This window comes from Pongo abelii, chromosome 11 (genome assembly GCF_028885655.2).
Source record: "Pongo abelii isolate AG06213 chromosome 11, NHGRI_mPonAbe1-v2.0_pri, whole genome shotgun sequence".
Lineage (NCBI taxonomy): Eukaryota > Metazoa > Chordata > Mammalia > Primates > Hominidae > Pongo > Pongo abelii.
In genome coordinates this window covers 80047859-80063032 of record NC_071996.2, presented here as the reverse complement: position 1 = coordinate 80063032, position 15174 = coordinate 80047859, and the positions used below count along the sequence as shown (strand labels likewise).

At 37.6% G+C, this 15174-nt stretch overlaps 1 protein-coding gene across 2 annotated transcripts in view; it reads right to left on the bottom strand.

Moving 5' to 3' along the window:
* AGPS (alkylglycerone phosphate synthase) overlaps window positions 1-15174 on the bottom strand; it is a 150947-nt gene that overhangs the window by 120309 nt on the left and 15464 nt on the right. For both annotated transcript variants that reach the window (XM_024243500.3, XM_024243499.3), the window contains exon 2: window positions 2985-3074. In XM_024243500.3, the coding sequence (XP_024099268.3) occupies window positions 2985-3074 (90 nt within the window). The remainder of the gene's footprint in view (window positions 1-2984; window positions 3075-15174) is intronic.

Here is a 15174-nt window from a genome sequence, read left to right as displayed (position 1 = left end):
TTGTACTCAGCCTTTGTAGTCATGAATTCCATTTTCTCTTTCAGGAATATCACAATCTTCTTACGCTTCTCCCCTTTGCCTTTCACAGTAACAATAGGAATTTTTGACACAAGATAATCTTTTATAATATGACTAATTCTATCATGCTGGTATACAGAGTGTAGTGCTCCCAGGGTTTGGAGACAGAACAAGATCAGTACAGTGGATGAGTTTAGTTATCTGCAGAAGTAACTCAGAAGCACAGTATAATAGAAACTGCAGAAGAATGAAGTTTAAAAAAACACCTGTTGTTTAATCTCAATTTACCACTGAGCAGGTGACTTCAGGTAAGCTACTTAACTTTCCTCATTCTCGTTATTTTTAAGAAGATAACTCTATCCATCTGATAGGGTTATTGTACGATAACTCAGTAGGCACTCAATAAATAGTAGATATTATTATCTTAAGAGTGTTTGTAAATGTTTTCTGATAAAAATCAGAGAAACCTACTCATTCACTAATTATTCTTAGGAAAACAGGCTAGATATAGAGAAAGTTATGATTCAATTCAACCCAGTTTATTATCCTGTGACAAGGTACTGGTGCTTCCCACCAGAATGGGAATTGAATTTTGTTTTGTTATTTCATTTTAGTTATTGTTTGTTTGGTATATATTTAATCTCAGAGCACCTAAATCCCATTTATACGTTTGGGGAATTATCCTTTGTGTAAGTCTTGAAGGAAGGCAAAAGCTACCCTCCACTAATGCAAATTTGCCAGATATTCACTTTCCTGGTCTCCCTTGCAGGCTCTTCCAGTCAGATGCACCCTTATTCTCCCTCTCCCCCACTGGACTCTGACTTAGGAGTCAACAATGCAAAGAAATGAGGCCTTTAAGGAATGCATTCTGGTAGGAGTGGTAGCAACCCATTAAAACCAACAGATAAATTCTCTGGTTCTATTACAGCCTATATAAAAATCTCTATCAAGACCATCAAATCTCCTTTGCTCTGAATGTATGCTCTCCAAAGAATATCTAAGTTGCAAATGTTGTTCTCTAGATACCCTAACATCAGAAAGGGCACTAACAAGTATTCCATACCCTGAAAAAGGAATAATCTAACCATAAATGAATACACTGAGGTTCTTTAAATCAGCCTCTTAGAAGTGTGGCATGTGTGTCAGACCCCTACAGCCTCATCTCTTCCAGGAAACTGACAAATCAAGTGCCAGAACACCCAAAATAAGAACGAGATCCTGAACCCATGGGACCCACTAAGGTATAGTTACCTGTGATGTTTTACGACTAGTCATTCATTTCACACACACACACATACACACACACACACATACACACACACCTTCTCATATAAACCATTACATGGCCTACAGTACTGTACAGAAGACTTCACTGAAATACAAGTGACCATCTACCCTGTTCCATAAAACAGAAATGCTGTATACCTTCAAGGTCCAAACACAAAGCGAGAAAAAGAGAAGGAGAAATGAGGACAGTGTCCGAGAAGAGAGAAATTTGGTTTTCTAAGTTCAGAAGATTAATTTTTACTCCTTCAGAAGATTTTGAAAAGCCAATCTCTACATCGATGTTTCCACTGTATTAGACATTATTCTATTTAAATAAAACATAAAAGATTCAACATTTAGAACACTGGTAAATCTGATATTAACCAGAAATCCCTTCTACCTGAATTACACAATTTCTCAACTAAGCCTCCATTGCTTGCTACCCAGTCACACTTAAGGATGGGAATGAGAACACAGATAATATTTATTTTCCTAATTAAAAAAAAAGTCAAATGTACATCTTCATACCTTCATTAAAATTACTTTCAAATTACTATTCCTGAGGTTTTATTTTAGGTACAAAATATTAGTAAGTCAGAAAAATAGAAAAATTATTAATACATTGCAATGAAAAGGAAATAAATAACTTCTCCAAAGGAATGAAACTTACTTTGCTGACATTTTAATATACTGATATAGCACATGTTTTAAAAACATTAACTTAAGTATAGTAATGTCCAATAGATATTAAATCAGGGTACAATACTGGAATAGACTTATACTATATCTGATCCAATTTTTTACTTAGTCTCAATTTCTTTTTATTTTTGGTTCCAGCATTCAAGTATTACATATTTGTAGTCATTGCCCTTTCAAATGTTGTATCAAAATTCAACAGACAAACCAAAAACAGAGCTTTGGCAAGGGCAGTATTGCTTAAAACCAACAAAGAACTCATTTTACAATTCTGACCATATCTAGAACAAACAGGAATAACACAAATATCCTTTAGAATTCTTTTTAATATTTTTCCAGTTTTACTGAGGTATGATTGAACAAATATACTTTGTAATTCTTATCAACAAATAACCACATTTAAGACATAGGAAAGCTATCACAAAAATGACTGATCTTTCCCTATCACTTGTTTCCTAATTTATCTCAGAAGCTAATTTTTTTAAATACTATTTATATTCGCACAGACCTAAAATCATTCACCTTTCATAATAACCCACACTCCTTGTAAATTACCAGATTTAAATATGAAGCTACTTTCAAAAAACTGAATGGCATGGGAATTGGGTGGTGGGTGGCTTATAAACATGATTTGGATCCTGACACAAATAAACTACCTATAAAAGATGTTTGTGAGACAACTGGAGAATGTGAATATGAACTGGATAACTAGATTAAAAATTTTTGCTATTTTGGATATATAATATTATATAATTGATTATATTAGGTCCTTATTTTTTAAGACATATAATATACATATACACACACACACATATACATATATTTAGAGGCGACATGACAACATCAGAATTTGAAATATTACCAGAAGAAAAAAAGCAGTTATGACAAAATGTTGATAATGTTTAAACTCAAGGAGAAATCATTATATTTTCATGTATGTTTAAAATTTTTCATAGAAAGAAAGAATTCAAGGAGGAACAAAAGAAGAAATAAACCAGAGTTACCTTTTCCCAGTCAATTCAATTTGGCCCTTCTTATTGAAGATGAATTTAGAATCATTATATCCCCATCCATTCCATTTCATAACTTCTTGCCTAGTGAGAAGAAAAAATATATAAATGAGACCAATGCTAAACATCTTAAAACTGTACAGTATATCATTATTAACTCACAATCATCTAAAATACCTTATGCCCACTAATATTGTATAAGGTTAAATAAAATTAGCACACATTAAAATGTCCATATACTAATATTTCTGAATATAGAATCACTCTGATGAGCAGCACCTGCTTCACAGAGGGCTACAACCAATAAATTTAATGCATTAAAAGGAAGAAATAAAAAGTTGCAAAAAGGAAGAAGATATGCTTAAAATATAAATGTCTCATTTTGTACATGTTATTGGGTTTACATTGTAGAATGACCTAAAAAGTTTTGCAATTAAAACTAAGGAAACAAAGTTTTACACATATGAGAAAAAAATCATAATTATTAATCTTCTGCTACGATTTTTAAAAAAAGACCAATTTACCAAGTAGACTGACTAGTAGTAGACACAATAAAGTAGATTAAAAATCTCAGTGCTGGGTTTACATTCTAAATTCTTCAAATTCCATATAGCTACCAATCTCTACCTTGACCTACATATTGTAACAGTTAATGGCTATACTTACTTTCAATATTCCAAAATAACATGCTATTTTTAATTTCCAAAATACCAATATTTCATAACATGCTATTTTTAATTTCCAAAACACCAATATTTCATAGTTGTAAAAATCCTTATTTATCAAAATCAATGGCTGAATCATTCAATTTTGCACATCATGTAAGGATAGGTCTGGACCTGTACAAAACATAATAAGCAATCATGCTGAAGTACTGCATCACTTTTTATCACATGTTTTGTGTTTGGCATAGTATCCTAGTTTGATCTTGGCTACTGAAATAAATTGGTGGTGAGTCTTCTTACCACAAATTCAACTATGCAGTTTTATGGTGCAAATAACTTAAAAACCCTTTTCCATCTTGAAAGTTATTTGCTGCATTAAAATTTCAAAATAAACAAAGATGCACTCATTAGGAAGTGTTCCTCTTATTCTCTGTAATTCTCAAGAAAGAAGAAAATAACAACTGACAAGTAAGTTTTTTTATTACAATCATAATTCTTGTTCTAGTTCAAAGGCTTTTCAAACAAATGAACATGAACATAATACAACTGAGCCAGATACAGGTAATTAATTATGAGCTGAAATCTCCATCTATACATAAAATTAAGACAAAGAAACTAGGAATGCTCTGTTTACAACTATGATTTGCTATTAGTAAAAGCTACAGTCCTTCTACAAAAACTTCAAAATATCTGAAGAGTATCAATCCAGAGACCGGATTTGTAGATTAGTTATACACTAACACCAAATATTTTTTCTAATCCCATAACATTCCTACCTCATTGCAGAGAGAGATTTTGGAACGGAGCTTTTGGAAAAATATCTATGGAAAAACATCACGACTAATGTTACCAGTGACACACTCATTTTCTTAAGATTTTACTTTTTTTTTTTTTTGGTGCCAAAACTTGGGATTGAACCATAAGATTTTCACATTCTAAAAACAGATTAGGATATTTTCCACTTCGCTTTTTTTCATGATTAAATTATCTTCACTTTTATGAAGTATAATTTACTTAGTATTTTCTTATTATATTTCAATAATCAGAAGGATAAATGTATATTTTAATACATTAACATCTTTAATGGCTTATAATGTGCATAGATTTTATGTGACTGCATTTTATTAGTGAATTTCAACATTTATTATAATTCTGTTCTCTACAAAATAGTAATTTGGTATTACACAAAATAAATGCAAAAATCTCAAGGCAAGGCACAGGGAAATCATTTCAGTACAGAGGCTGAATTTGGCATGTTTATGTAGCTTAACAACGAAAATCATTTTCCTTAAAATTATCCCTAGAATTTAAAAAATTATCCCCAGATGGCCCCAAAGTAAAAAGCTAAACTTGGCCACATGGGTTAATTCTTAGCACTTCATGAGGAAACGAATCAAGATGAGCAGGAAAGATCTGCTGTTATACACTATAAAATGAAGGGATTTACATCCTGAAGAGTCTTTGGCCTTAAATTTTCAAGTTGGGTAATATTCTAAAGAACTTCCAAATTTTCAGCTGTAGGTACCTTTTTCTCTCTTTTCATCCCAGTCATAAAATTGGGCTTATGAAATGGACTTTACCATATTTATATCAACTTTTGGAGTCTTCTCAGAAGTTGAATGTAGGCATTTGGAATGCATTTATACCCAAAATAGGATTATGCATAAATCATATACAATTAAAATCTAGATTACCCCCAAACCAATCTTCTGATATCTTCAAGTACCGCAGGTGTTAAATAAAAAACAGGAAAATTTCCCAGGCTTCTAGTTTTAAACTTTTATGTATACATATTCCAACCCCCTCCCCACCAAATTACTAGTATATATTCTGATAGTTAAATATAACTATATGATTAAATTTTTAAATAACTTCTTATACATAAGAGTATAATAAGTATTTTGAACGGTATTACAGCATAACATTTTAAAATTAGAGTAAAACTTTACATAGTCACAGAATTTGAAAACTAAAAAGATCCTCAGAACCCATCAAGTTCAATTGCTCATTTTTCAGATAAAGAAACTGCCCAGAGAAGCATCCCTGGTCACACAGCTAAGTTAGTTGTGAGTATCCAAAGGCTGACTTCCAGTCTCATAATTCTTCATCTTCAGAGAGGCAATAATATCTGAAACCCATCTAAGTCAGGCTGTCAGATAACCAGAATATTTGAAAGAACTCATTTTTTTATTTACATCAATAGTGTTTCAAGAAACTATTACATGTTATTATAGGTTGAGTATCCTTTATCCAAAATGCTTGGGACCAGAAGTGTTTCAGATTTCAGATATTTTTCAGATTCTGGAATATTTACATATACACAATGAGATTTCTTGGGGATGGGACCCAAGTCTAAACATAAAATTTATTTATGTTTCATATACATCTTATCACATAGCCTGAACGTAATTTTATACAATATTTTTAATGGTTTTGTGCATGAAACAGAGTTTGTATACACTGAACTATCAGGAAGCAAAGGAATCACTATCTCATGACAGTGTTCAAAAAGTTTCCAATGTTGGAACATTCTGGATTTTAGATTTTCAAATTAAGGATGCTCACCCTGTGTTCTAGTAATTCTTCTGCACTTCAGCTAAAGGAAAACATTTAAAAATCAAGGGATATGTTTGTGTCAGAAGCCAAATTCCCTATACCTCCGATAGTGTAATGAATTCTGCCATTCAGAATAACCCCAAAGTACTGCAAGCACTAAAATGAAGAATGATTAAAGAATCACCAACTTTCCATAAGATTCAAATAAAGGAATCCAATTCTCAACTAACCCCAGAGGTCAATTAATCAGTATGATCTCTCAGACATTCCAATTCTTAGAGCTAACTACACCAAATTTAACATCTTTCAAAAAACAAGACCGGGCCGGACACAGTGGCTCATGCCTGTAATCCTAGCACTCTGGGAGGCCGAGGTGGGCAGATCACAAGGTCAGGAGATCAAGACCATCCTGGCTAATATAGTGAAACCCCATCTCTACTACAAATTAAAAAAAAAAAAAAAATTAGCTGGGTGTGGTGGCACGTGCCTGTAGTCCCAGGTGCTCAGGAGGCTGAGGCAGGAGAATCGCTTGAACCTGGGAGGCGGAGGTGGCAGTGAGCCGAGATCACACCACCGCACTCCAGCCCGGGTGACAGAATAAGACTCCGTCTCAAAAAAAAAAAAATTTAAAAAAAAAAAACCCTCCTCCTGCCGAAAGAATAGTTGGATTGATTTTACTGCATAAAAAAATAAATGTTTTACACATTTACACATCTAACCACAGTACCAAACTGAAAAAGCACAGTATTAGCTGGTGTAACAAAAGAAAATGGAGGCATAAAATAGCATCCTATATGCACAAGGTGGCAGTATTCTCCCATGATATGTACATGATGTACATATTCAGTATTTTGCATTTTCCAGGGCTGTTATTATACAATCTTTAGGTGAAATATTTAGATTTAGCCTTACTATTATAAAAACCATAAAGAGTTTCTTTATTCTTAAAATGGGAAATTTTCACTTTAAAGTCTCTGTTTACAGACATTGTCACATTACTATTCCTCTACTAGTAATAAACTGCAAGCATCCTGATACATATGCATGGTTTCTACATTGCTATTTCTAATCATAATAATCATAAGATTTTTCACTAGAAAATAAGGAAAAGGAAAAAACGATTTTGGCTACTTTCATTCTGGGTTAACAACTGTAAAAGTTCAGCTATCTAATAACTTTTTTAAAAAGTTTTTCTGATAAAATTCCAATAATCAAAATTCTAATAAAAGATGCTTCACTCTTCAGATCAATATTTCCTCTTGCCCTGATATAAAACTCACAAAGCTACCTTCATCTGATAATATTGTGATTTCCTAGAGAGAAAAAAAAAAGGACAAGTGAAATGGCCAAAAGGATCTATAATTTTACTTTTCATCATGAATTAGTTTATTGGCTTGTTAATTAACTTTGGTAACTGGTGAGGGCAGTCAGACTACCTAAATGTAATCAACTCGAGGACTCTGATAAGATCATGTTTCTAGATGGGTCAACAAGGTATAATCTGTGTCCTCTAGACAGTGAGCCTTCTTGCACATTATCATGCAATACTTTAAACTTCAACAAGAATTTCAATCTTCCCTCAATATCCCCATTGTAAGTTTTTCAGCTCTAGTTGCCAGAATAAAAATGTGACCCTGTGATATAATAAGTTATTAATCAATGTGATAATTCTTAGCAGTGTGATAATGCAAAGTGGCTTAAATATGAGATTTGAGAACACACAAAGCTGTTAACAAGAACATGAAGAAAAGGAACCCACATGCATACTGGTAAGCCACTCCACAGAGCAATCATATACTAAGCTTTCATAGGTAATGCCAATTCTATGACCCAACTATACAATTCCTGCGTATATATTGCATAGGAAATCCATATACAATTCCATAAGGGAACACATTTGATATAGTCCCTGGAGCATTGTTTGTAAGAGTAGCTGAAGGCATCACTAGAGAAGCAGATAAGTAATGTGGAAAATGCATTCCATCAAATATTAATGCAGCAATCAAAAGCAGTAAGTTGAATAGATATGCATATAGAAACATGATGAAATGTTTAAAACAGTGGTAAACACAAAGGAGAAACAATAAAATCCATAGTAAAACAGCATTTAAGGGAATTAAAAATATACACACTAAATAACACTGCATATTTCACAAAACACAAAATATTATATATAATATATCCAGATATATTATTTATAATACATTCATCATATATGTATATTATATACATTATACACACACACACACACACACACAAGATCCTTCACAGGCACCCATGGGATAGGCAGATGACATTAGTAATCAGAGATGGAGGAAAATTAGAGGCCTCACACAAATACCATATATTAAAAATGTACGTTACCACAACTCTCTGAACCTGAGGCAAATATGTTGCTCAGCCTTTGAATCTCAGTGCAGTTTCTCTCTGTTCTGAGAAAATAATTCTTTCTTCCACATATACGCAGAACTTTCATGATGGTTTATTATAAAATCTATTGGGCTTCTTAGCAATAGCTACAAATTTTTTTGAATGATAGAATTCCATTATGAATTAAACAGCTTCAACTATATGGTAAACCAAATATACATTTAACTACCTACAGTCAACTTTTTATAGTCCACAAGAAACTAGCGCTCTAAAAAACTTTTTATGGCCAAGGACAATGACCTGTAATCCCACCACTTTGGGAGGCCAAGGTGGGAGGATAACTTGAGCCTTGAAGTTCAAAATAAGCCTGGGCAATACAGTGGGACTCCCAATTCTCAAAAATAAAATAAAATAAAAGCCAGGTGTGGTGGTGCAAGCCTGTAATCCCAGCTACTACAAGGCCAAGGCAGAAGGATCCCTTGAGCTCAAGAGTTCAAGGTTGCAGTGAGCCATGATTGCCACTGCACTCCAGCCTGGGTGACAGAGTGAGGTCCTGTCTCAAAAAAAAGAAAAGAAAGAAACCTTTAAAACTTGAATTCAAGGCTCAAAAACTACGTCCCAAAGGTCCAATTCCTACTACATTTATCATGAATAAATGAGTGAAAGAAAAAGTAATATACAGGTATAAAGGGGAAAAATTCTAAACAGAGGCACAGGAAAGGGGCGGGGGGCAAGAAGGGCAAATAAGGCAAGGCCAGCTTTACCACACATTGACAGAATACTCTGGGCAGTCACTAATCACTTCAGGTTCTTGGGGTGCCATTCTTTACTCCCACACTTCTCTCACACACTACACCATAATCTACCAATTAGAAACTCGTTACTGTTTGAATGATGCATTTGAAAATGGAAATATACACTATTAGTCATTCATACATTTAGTAGTATACGTTACAAATATTTTGTGGTAAGGGCAGGTGTGTACCCACATATCCACTCACACAAGCTTGGTACCTGCCATTCTGAAAGCCTGGAAAGAAACAACCATCCTACCCTTTACCCTCAGGTGTTGGTCTATGTAATGAGGAAAACAATCCAAATCTGCATCAGGAGGTTGTCATAGCAAAGGACAAAGAGAAAAGGATATGTCCTTCACTTGGACTCTTGTGTTCCCTGGACTGTACTTTAAATTTCATGATCTTTCCCTTCACTGTCCACTTGTAATCTAACCAATATGGCAATTTTGGCAAACAACCCCAGACTTTCTCTACCACCAAGTGGGAAAATGCCAATTCACTCTCATTGCTCACTCCATGCTTGTTAGTAATTAAAAAAGGAATTGTATCACAAGCTTATTATACTGACCAACCCATAAGTGACCAAAGCCATTTCTGGTAGAGCCTTGCATTTCTGTAGAAACTACAAAACTGAACACAGACAAAGAAAATACAAATGTCTCCAAAAATCTACATGCTATTTTAGCATTGAAACCAAGCCTAAGTTCCCTTCCCCAGCTGTCCTTTGGGGACAGACCAACAATACCCTTGGCATGAACCTAAAAATACCAAGACTGAAATCCATACCGGCTTGATTTACACAGTATTCTTGTTGTAAACCGTAATTGTTGGGCAACCCCCTTTGGGTCCCCTCCCATTGTATGGGAGCTCTGTTTTCACTCTATTAAATCTTGCAACTGCATACTCTTCTGGTCTGTGTTTGTTATGGCTCCAGCTGTGCTTTCACTTGCCATCCACCACTGCTGTTTGCCGCCATCGCAGACCCACCGCTGACGCTGACTTCCACCCCTCCAGATCCAGCAGGGTGTCCACTGTGCTCCTGATCCAGCAAGGCACCTATTGCCACTCCTGATCGAGCTTGCCATTGTTCCTGCACAGCTAAGTGCCCGGGTTCATCCTAATCGAGCTAAACACTAGTCGCTGGGTTCCACGGTTCTCCTCCATGACCCATGGCTTCTAATAGAGCTATAACACTCACTGCATGGCCCAAGATTCCATTCCTTGGAATCCGTGAGGCCAAGAACCCCAGGTCAGAGAACAAGAGGCTTGCCGCCATCTTGGAAGTGGCCCGCCAACATCTTGGGAGCTCTAGGAGCAAGGACACCCTGGTAACATTTTGGCAACCACGAAGGGACTCTCCAAAGCGGTGAGTAATATTGGACCACTTTCGCTTGCTATTCTATCCTATCCTTCCTTAGAATCAGAATACGGGGTACCTGTCGGCCAGTTAAAAAAACGATTAGCGTGGCTGCCAGACTTAAGACTCAGGTGTGAGGCTGTCTGGGAAAAGGCTTTCTAATAACCCCCAACCCTTCTGGGTTGGGAGCATTGATCTGCCTGGAACCAGCTTCCACTTTCAATTTTCCTGGGGAAGCCAAGGGCCAACTAGAGGCAGAAAGCTGTCGTCCCGAACTCCCGGCGTTAGCCAGTTGAGATCACAGCACAGCCAGAAGTCTCTACTCAACAGTCGCCCATGCGTGCACCCTACCTTTCCTTCTGACCCATACCTCCTGGGTCCTGACCATGACTTTCTAGAAAGTGTAGCCCCAAAATTCTCCTTACCTCTGAATCTACTTCCTCCAATCCCTGCCTCCTAGATACTAATGGTTCAGACCTTCATTTCCTCTCCCACGTATTAGAGCAAGTTGTATCTCCAAAGGGATCTAATGAAGCTCTATGTTGTGTCCTTAGGCATCTAGGCTATGAACCCAGGGAGTCTTGTCCCTCGTGTCCCTCCCAATTTAGGCATACAGCTCTCGACAGTTATGTGGGACCCATTCCCCACCAACTTGCCAGGGCCCCAAGTTTGTAAATGGCTAGGAGGATTGCTCTCCCATTGTGTAAGATGCTCTCCTCTCCCAATTTCTACCCAGCTTACCCCTCTGCAATACAATCTCCAAGCCTTGGCTCCTTGGCCAGGGCCTTAGAACTGATGACCCAGTACTATGGGTCTACAACAACATAATAGAACAGGATAAAAGCAAATTGAGTAAGTCAAGGAGAGGAAAGACAGAGAGAGAGAGAGACAAATTAAAATAGACCTAGGTAAATTATCAGATAACCCTGATGGCTATATTGATGTTTTACAAGGGTTAGGACAATCCTTTGATCTGACATGGAGAAATATAATGTTACTGCTAGATCAGACACTAACCCCAAATGAGAAAAGTGCCACCATAACTGCAACCTAAGAGTTTGGCGATCTCTGGTATCTCAGGCAGGTCAATGATAGGATGACAACAGAGGAAAGAACAATTCCCCACAGGCCAGCAGGCAGTTCCCAGTGTAGACCCTCACTGGGACGCAGAATCAGAACATGGAGATTGGTGCCGCAGACATTTACTAACTTGCGTGCTAGAAGGACTAAGGAAAACTAGGAAGAAGCCTATAAATTATTCAATGATGTCCACTATAACACAGGGAAAGGAAGAAAATCCTACCGCGTTTCTGGAGAGACTAAGGGAGGCACTGAGGAAGCATACCTCTCTGTCACCTGACTCTATTGAAGGCCAACTAATCTTAAAGGATAAGTTTATTATTCAGTCAGTTGCAGACATTAGAAAAAACTTCAAAAGTCCGCCTTAGGCCTGCAGCAAAACTTAGAAACCCTATTGAACTTGGCAACCTCGGGTTTTTTGTAATAGAGATCAGGAAGAGCAGGCGGAAAGGGACAAACAAGTTAAGAAAAAGGTCACTGCTTTAGTCATGGCCCTCAGGTAAGCAGACTTTGAGGCTCTGGAACACGGACAGGCTGGGCAAGTTGAATGCCTAATAGGGCTTGCTTCCAGTGCGGCCTACAAGGACACTTTAAAAAAGATTGTCCGAATAGAAATAAACTGCCCCCTCGTCCATGCCCCTTATGTCAAGGGAATCACTAGAAGGCCCACTGCCCCAGGGGATGAAGGATCTCTGAGTCAGAAGCCACTAACCAGATGATCCAGCAGCAGGACTGAGGGTGCCCGGGGTAAGCGCCAGCCCATGCCGTCACCCTCACAGAGCCCCGGGTATGCTTGACCATTGAGGGCCAGGAGGTTAACTGTCTCCTGGACACTGGTGTGGCCTTCTCAGACTTACTCTCCCTGTCCTGGACAACTGTCCTCCAGATCTGTCATTATCTGAGGGGTCCTATGACAGGCAGTCACTAAATACTTCTCCCAGCCACTAAGCTGTGACTGGGGAACTTTACTCTTTTCACATGCCTTTCTAATTATGCCTGAAAGCCCCACTCCTTTGTTAGGGAGAGACATCCTAGCAAAAGGAGGGGCCATTATACACTAGAATTAGGAGAAGGAAAAAGGGTAAATATATATACAGACTCTAGGTATGCTTACCTAGTCCTCCATGCCCACGCAGCAATATGGAGAGAAAGGGAATTCCTAACTTCCGAGGGAACACCTATCAAACATCAGGAAGCCTTTAGGAGATTATTATTGGCTGTACAGAAACCTAAAGAGGTGGCAGTCTTACGCTGCCAGGGTCATCAGAAAGGAAAGGAAAGGGAAATAGAAGTGAACCGCCAAGTGAATATTGAAGCCAAAAGAGCAGCAAGGCAGGACCCTCCATTAGAAATGCTTATAGAAGGACCCCTAGTATGGAGTAATCCCCTACGGGAAACCAAGCTGCAGTACTCGGCAGGAGAAACAGAATGGGGACCCTCACGAGGAAAAGTTTCCTCCCCTCAGGATGGCTAGCCACTGAAGAAGGAAAAATACTTTTGCCTGCAGCTAACTAATGGAAATTACTTAAAACCCTTCACCAAACCTTTCATTTAGGCATTGATAGCACCCATCAGATGGCCAAATCATTATTTACTGGATCAGGCCTTTTAAAAACTATCAAGCAGATAGTCAGGGCCTGTGAAGTGTGCCAAAGAAATAATCCCCTGCACTGCAGGCCATACATTTCAATCCCTGTATCTTTAACCTCCTTGTTAAGTTTGTCTCTTCCAGAATCGAAGGTGTAAAACTATAAATGGTTCTTCAAATGGAGCCCCTGATGCAGTCCATGACTAAGATCTACTGCGGACCCCTGGACCGGCCTACTAGCCCACGCTCCAATGTTGATGAGATCGAAGGCACCCCTCCCGAGGAAATCTGAACTGCACGACCCCTACTATGCCCCAATTCAGCAGGAAGCAGTTAAGAGTGGTCATCGGCCAACCTCCCCAACAGCACTTGAGTTTTCCTGTTGAAAGCCAAGACTGAGAGACAAGACTAGCTGGATTTCCTAGGCTGACTAAGAATTCCTAAGCCCAGCTGGGAAGGTGACCGCACCCACCTTTAAACACGGGGCTTGTAATTCAGCTCACACCCAACCAATCAGATAGTAAAGAGGGCTCACTAAAATACAAATTAGGCTAAAGCAGGAGGTAAAAAAAAAATAGTCAAATCATATATCACCTGAGAGCACAGGCGGAGGGACAATGATTGGGATATAAACTCCAAGTATTCGAGCCGGGGGTGGCAACCCCCCTTGGGTCTCCTCCCATTGTATGGGCTCTGTTTTCACTCTTAAATCTTGCAATTGTGAGAAAAAAGAAAAAGAAAAAAAAAAACAGTAGTTGGGGTTTTTTTGGTTTGTTTTACTTAAAATAATGATAAAAAAAAAATCAGCAGTAGCCCCTTCTACTTTAAGTGACAGGTAGTTGGGATTGCTATCTTTGCTTCCGGCAAACCCATGGAAAAAATGAACCCCATAAAGTTTGGGGGAAGAGAAGAAAGCATTAAAAGCAGGACCCAATCACAACAACAGAGGTTCTCAAACTTTCTGGGAGTATAAACATCACCTTGGGTACTTACTTTAAAAGCAGAGTCCTTGGATGCCACCCTAGACCCAGCCCATGATTAAAATTTCTAGCACCCTCAGAAAATTCTGATGAGGGTCATCCACAGACCACACATGGGTAAGCATTACCTTAAGACATGAGAAAAAGTTAAGAATAGAAGCCTCATCTGTTGAATAGCCACAAAGGAATACAAAGCTTTAATGTAAATGGTTTACAATTAAGTTGCTCTCACCCAAACCTTACCAAAATCAGGAGACTGGAATTGAGGGAGAGAAACAGAAAGGAAAAACTTTAAATTCACTTCACTATAGGAGAGGATGGCCCTGAGTAGAATTCCACAAGAAAACAATGGGCAGCAAGAGGGCAAAGTGGCAGCACTCACCATGTAGGAGACAGAGATAACAGGAAATGGAAATATGATTACATGACAGAGGAGGTGGCATAAATCTATACCCAAATCTTACAAAGGACTATCTGGAAGGGGAAATGAGGGCTATACAGAGATCATATTTTCCTATGCAAATTTTAGGAAGTTTGATCCACTATGGAACTTTGTCTAGTTCATACATGTTTATAAAAGTCTTAAAAAGTATAAAAATTAAAACAATTATTTATCAAATAACTTTCCTTTAGCACAAGAATATATTTATTCAAATTCCAATGTGTGGCCACCAAGGCCACATATCACATAGAAGCAAGCAATGGTGAGCCATGACTACTAAGAGTCACGGAGAAGAATTTCAAACCAGAAATAGCACAAGAATGACCAAACATCACGTGTGTGATACTGA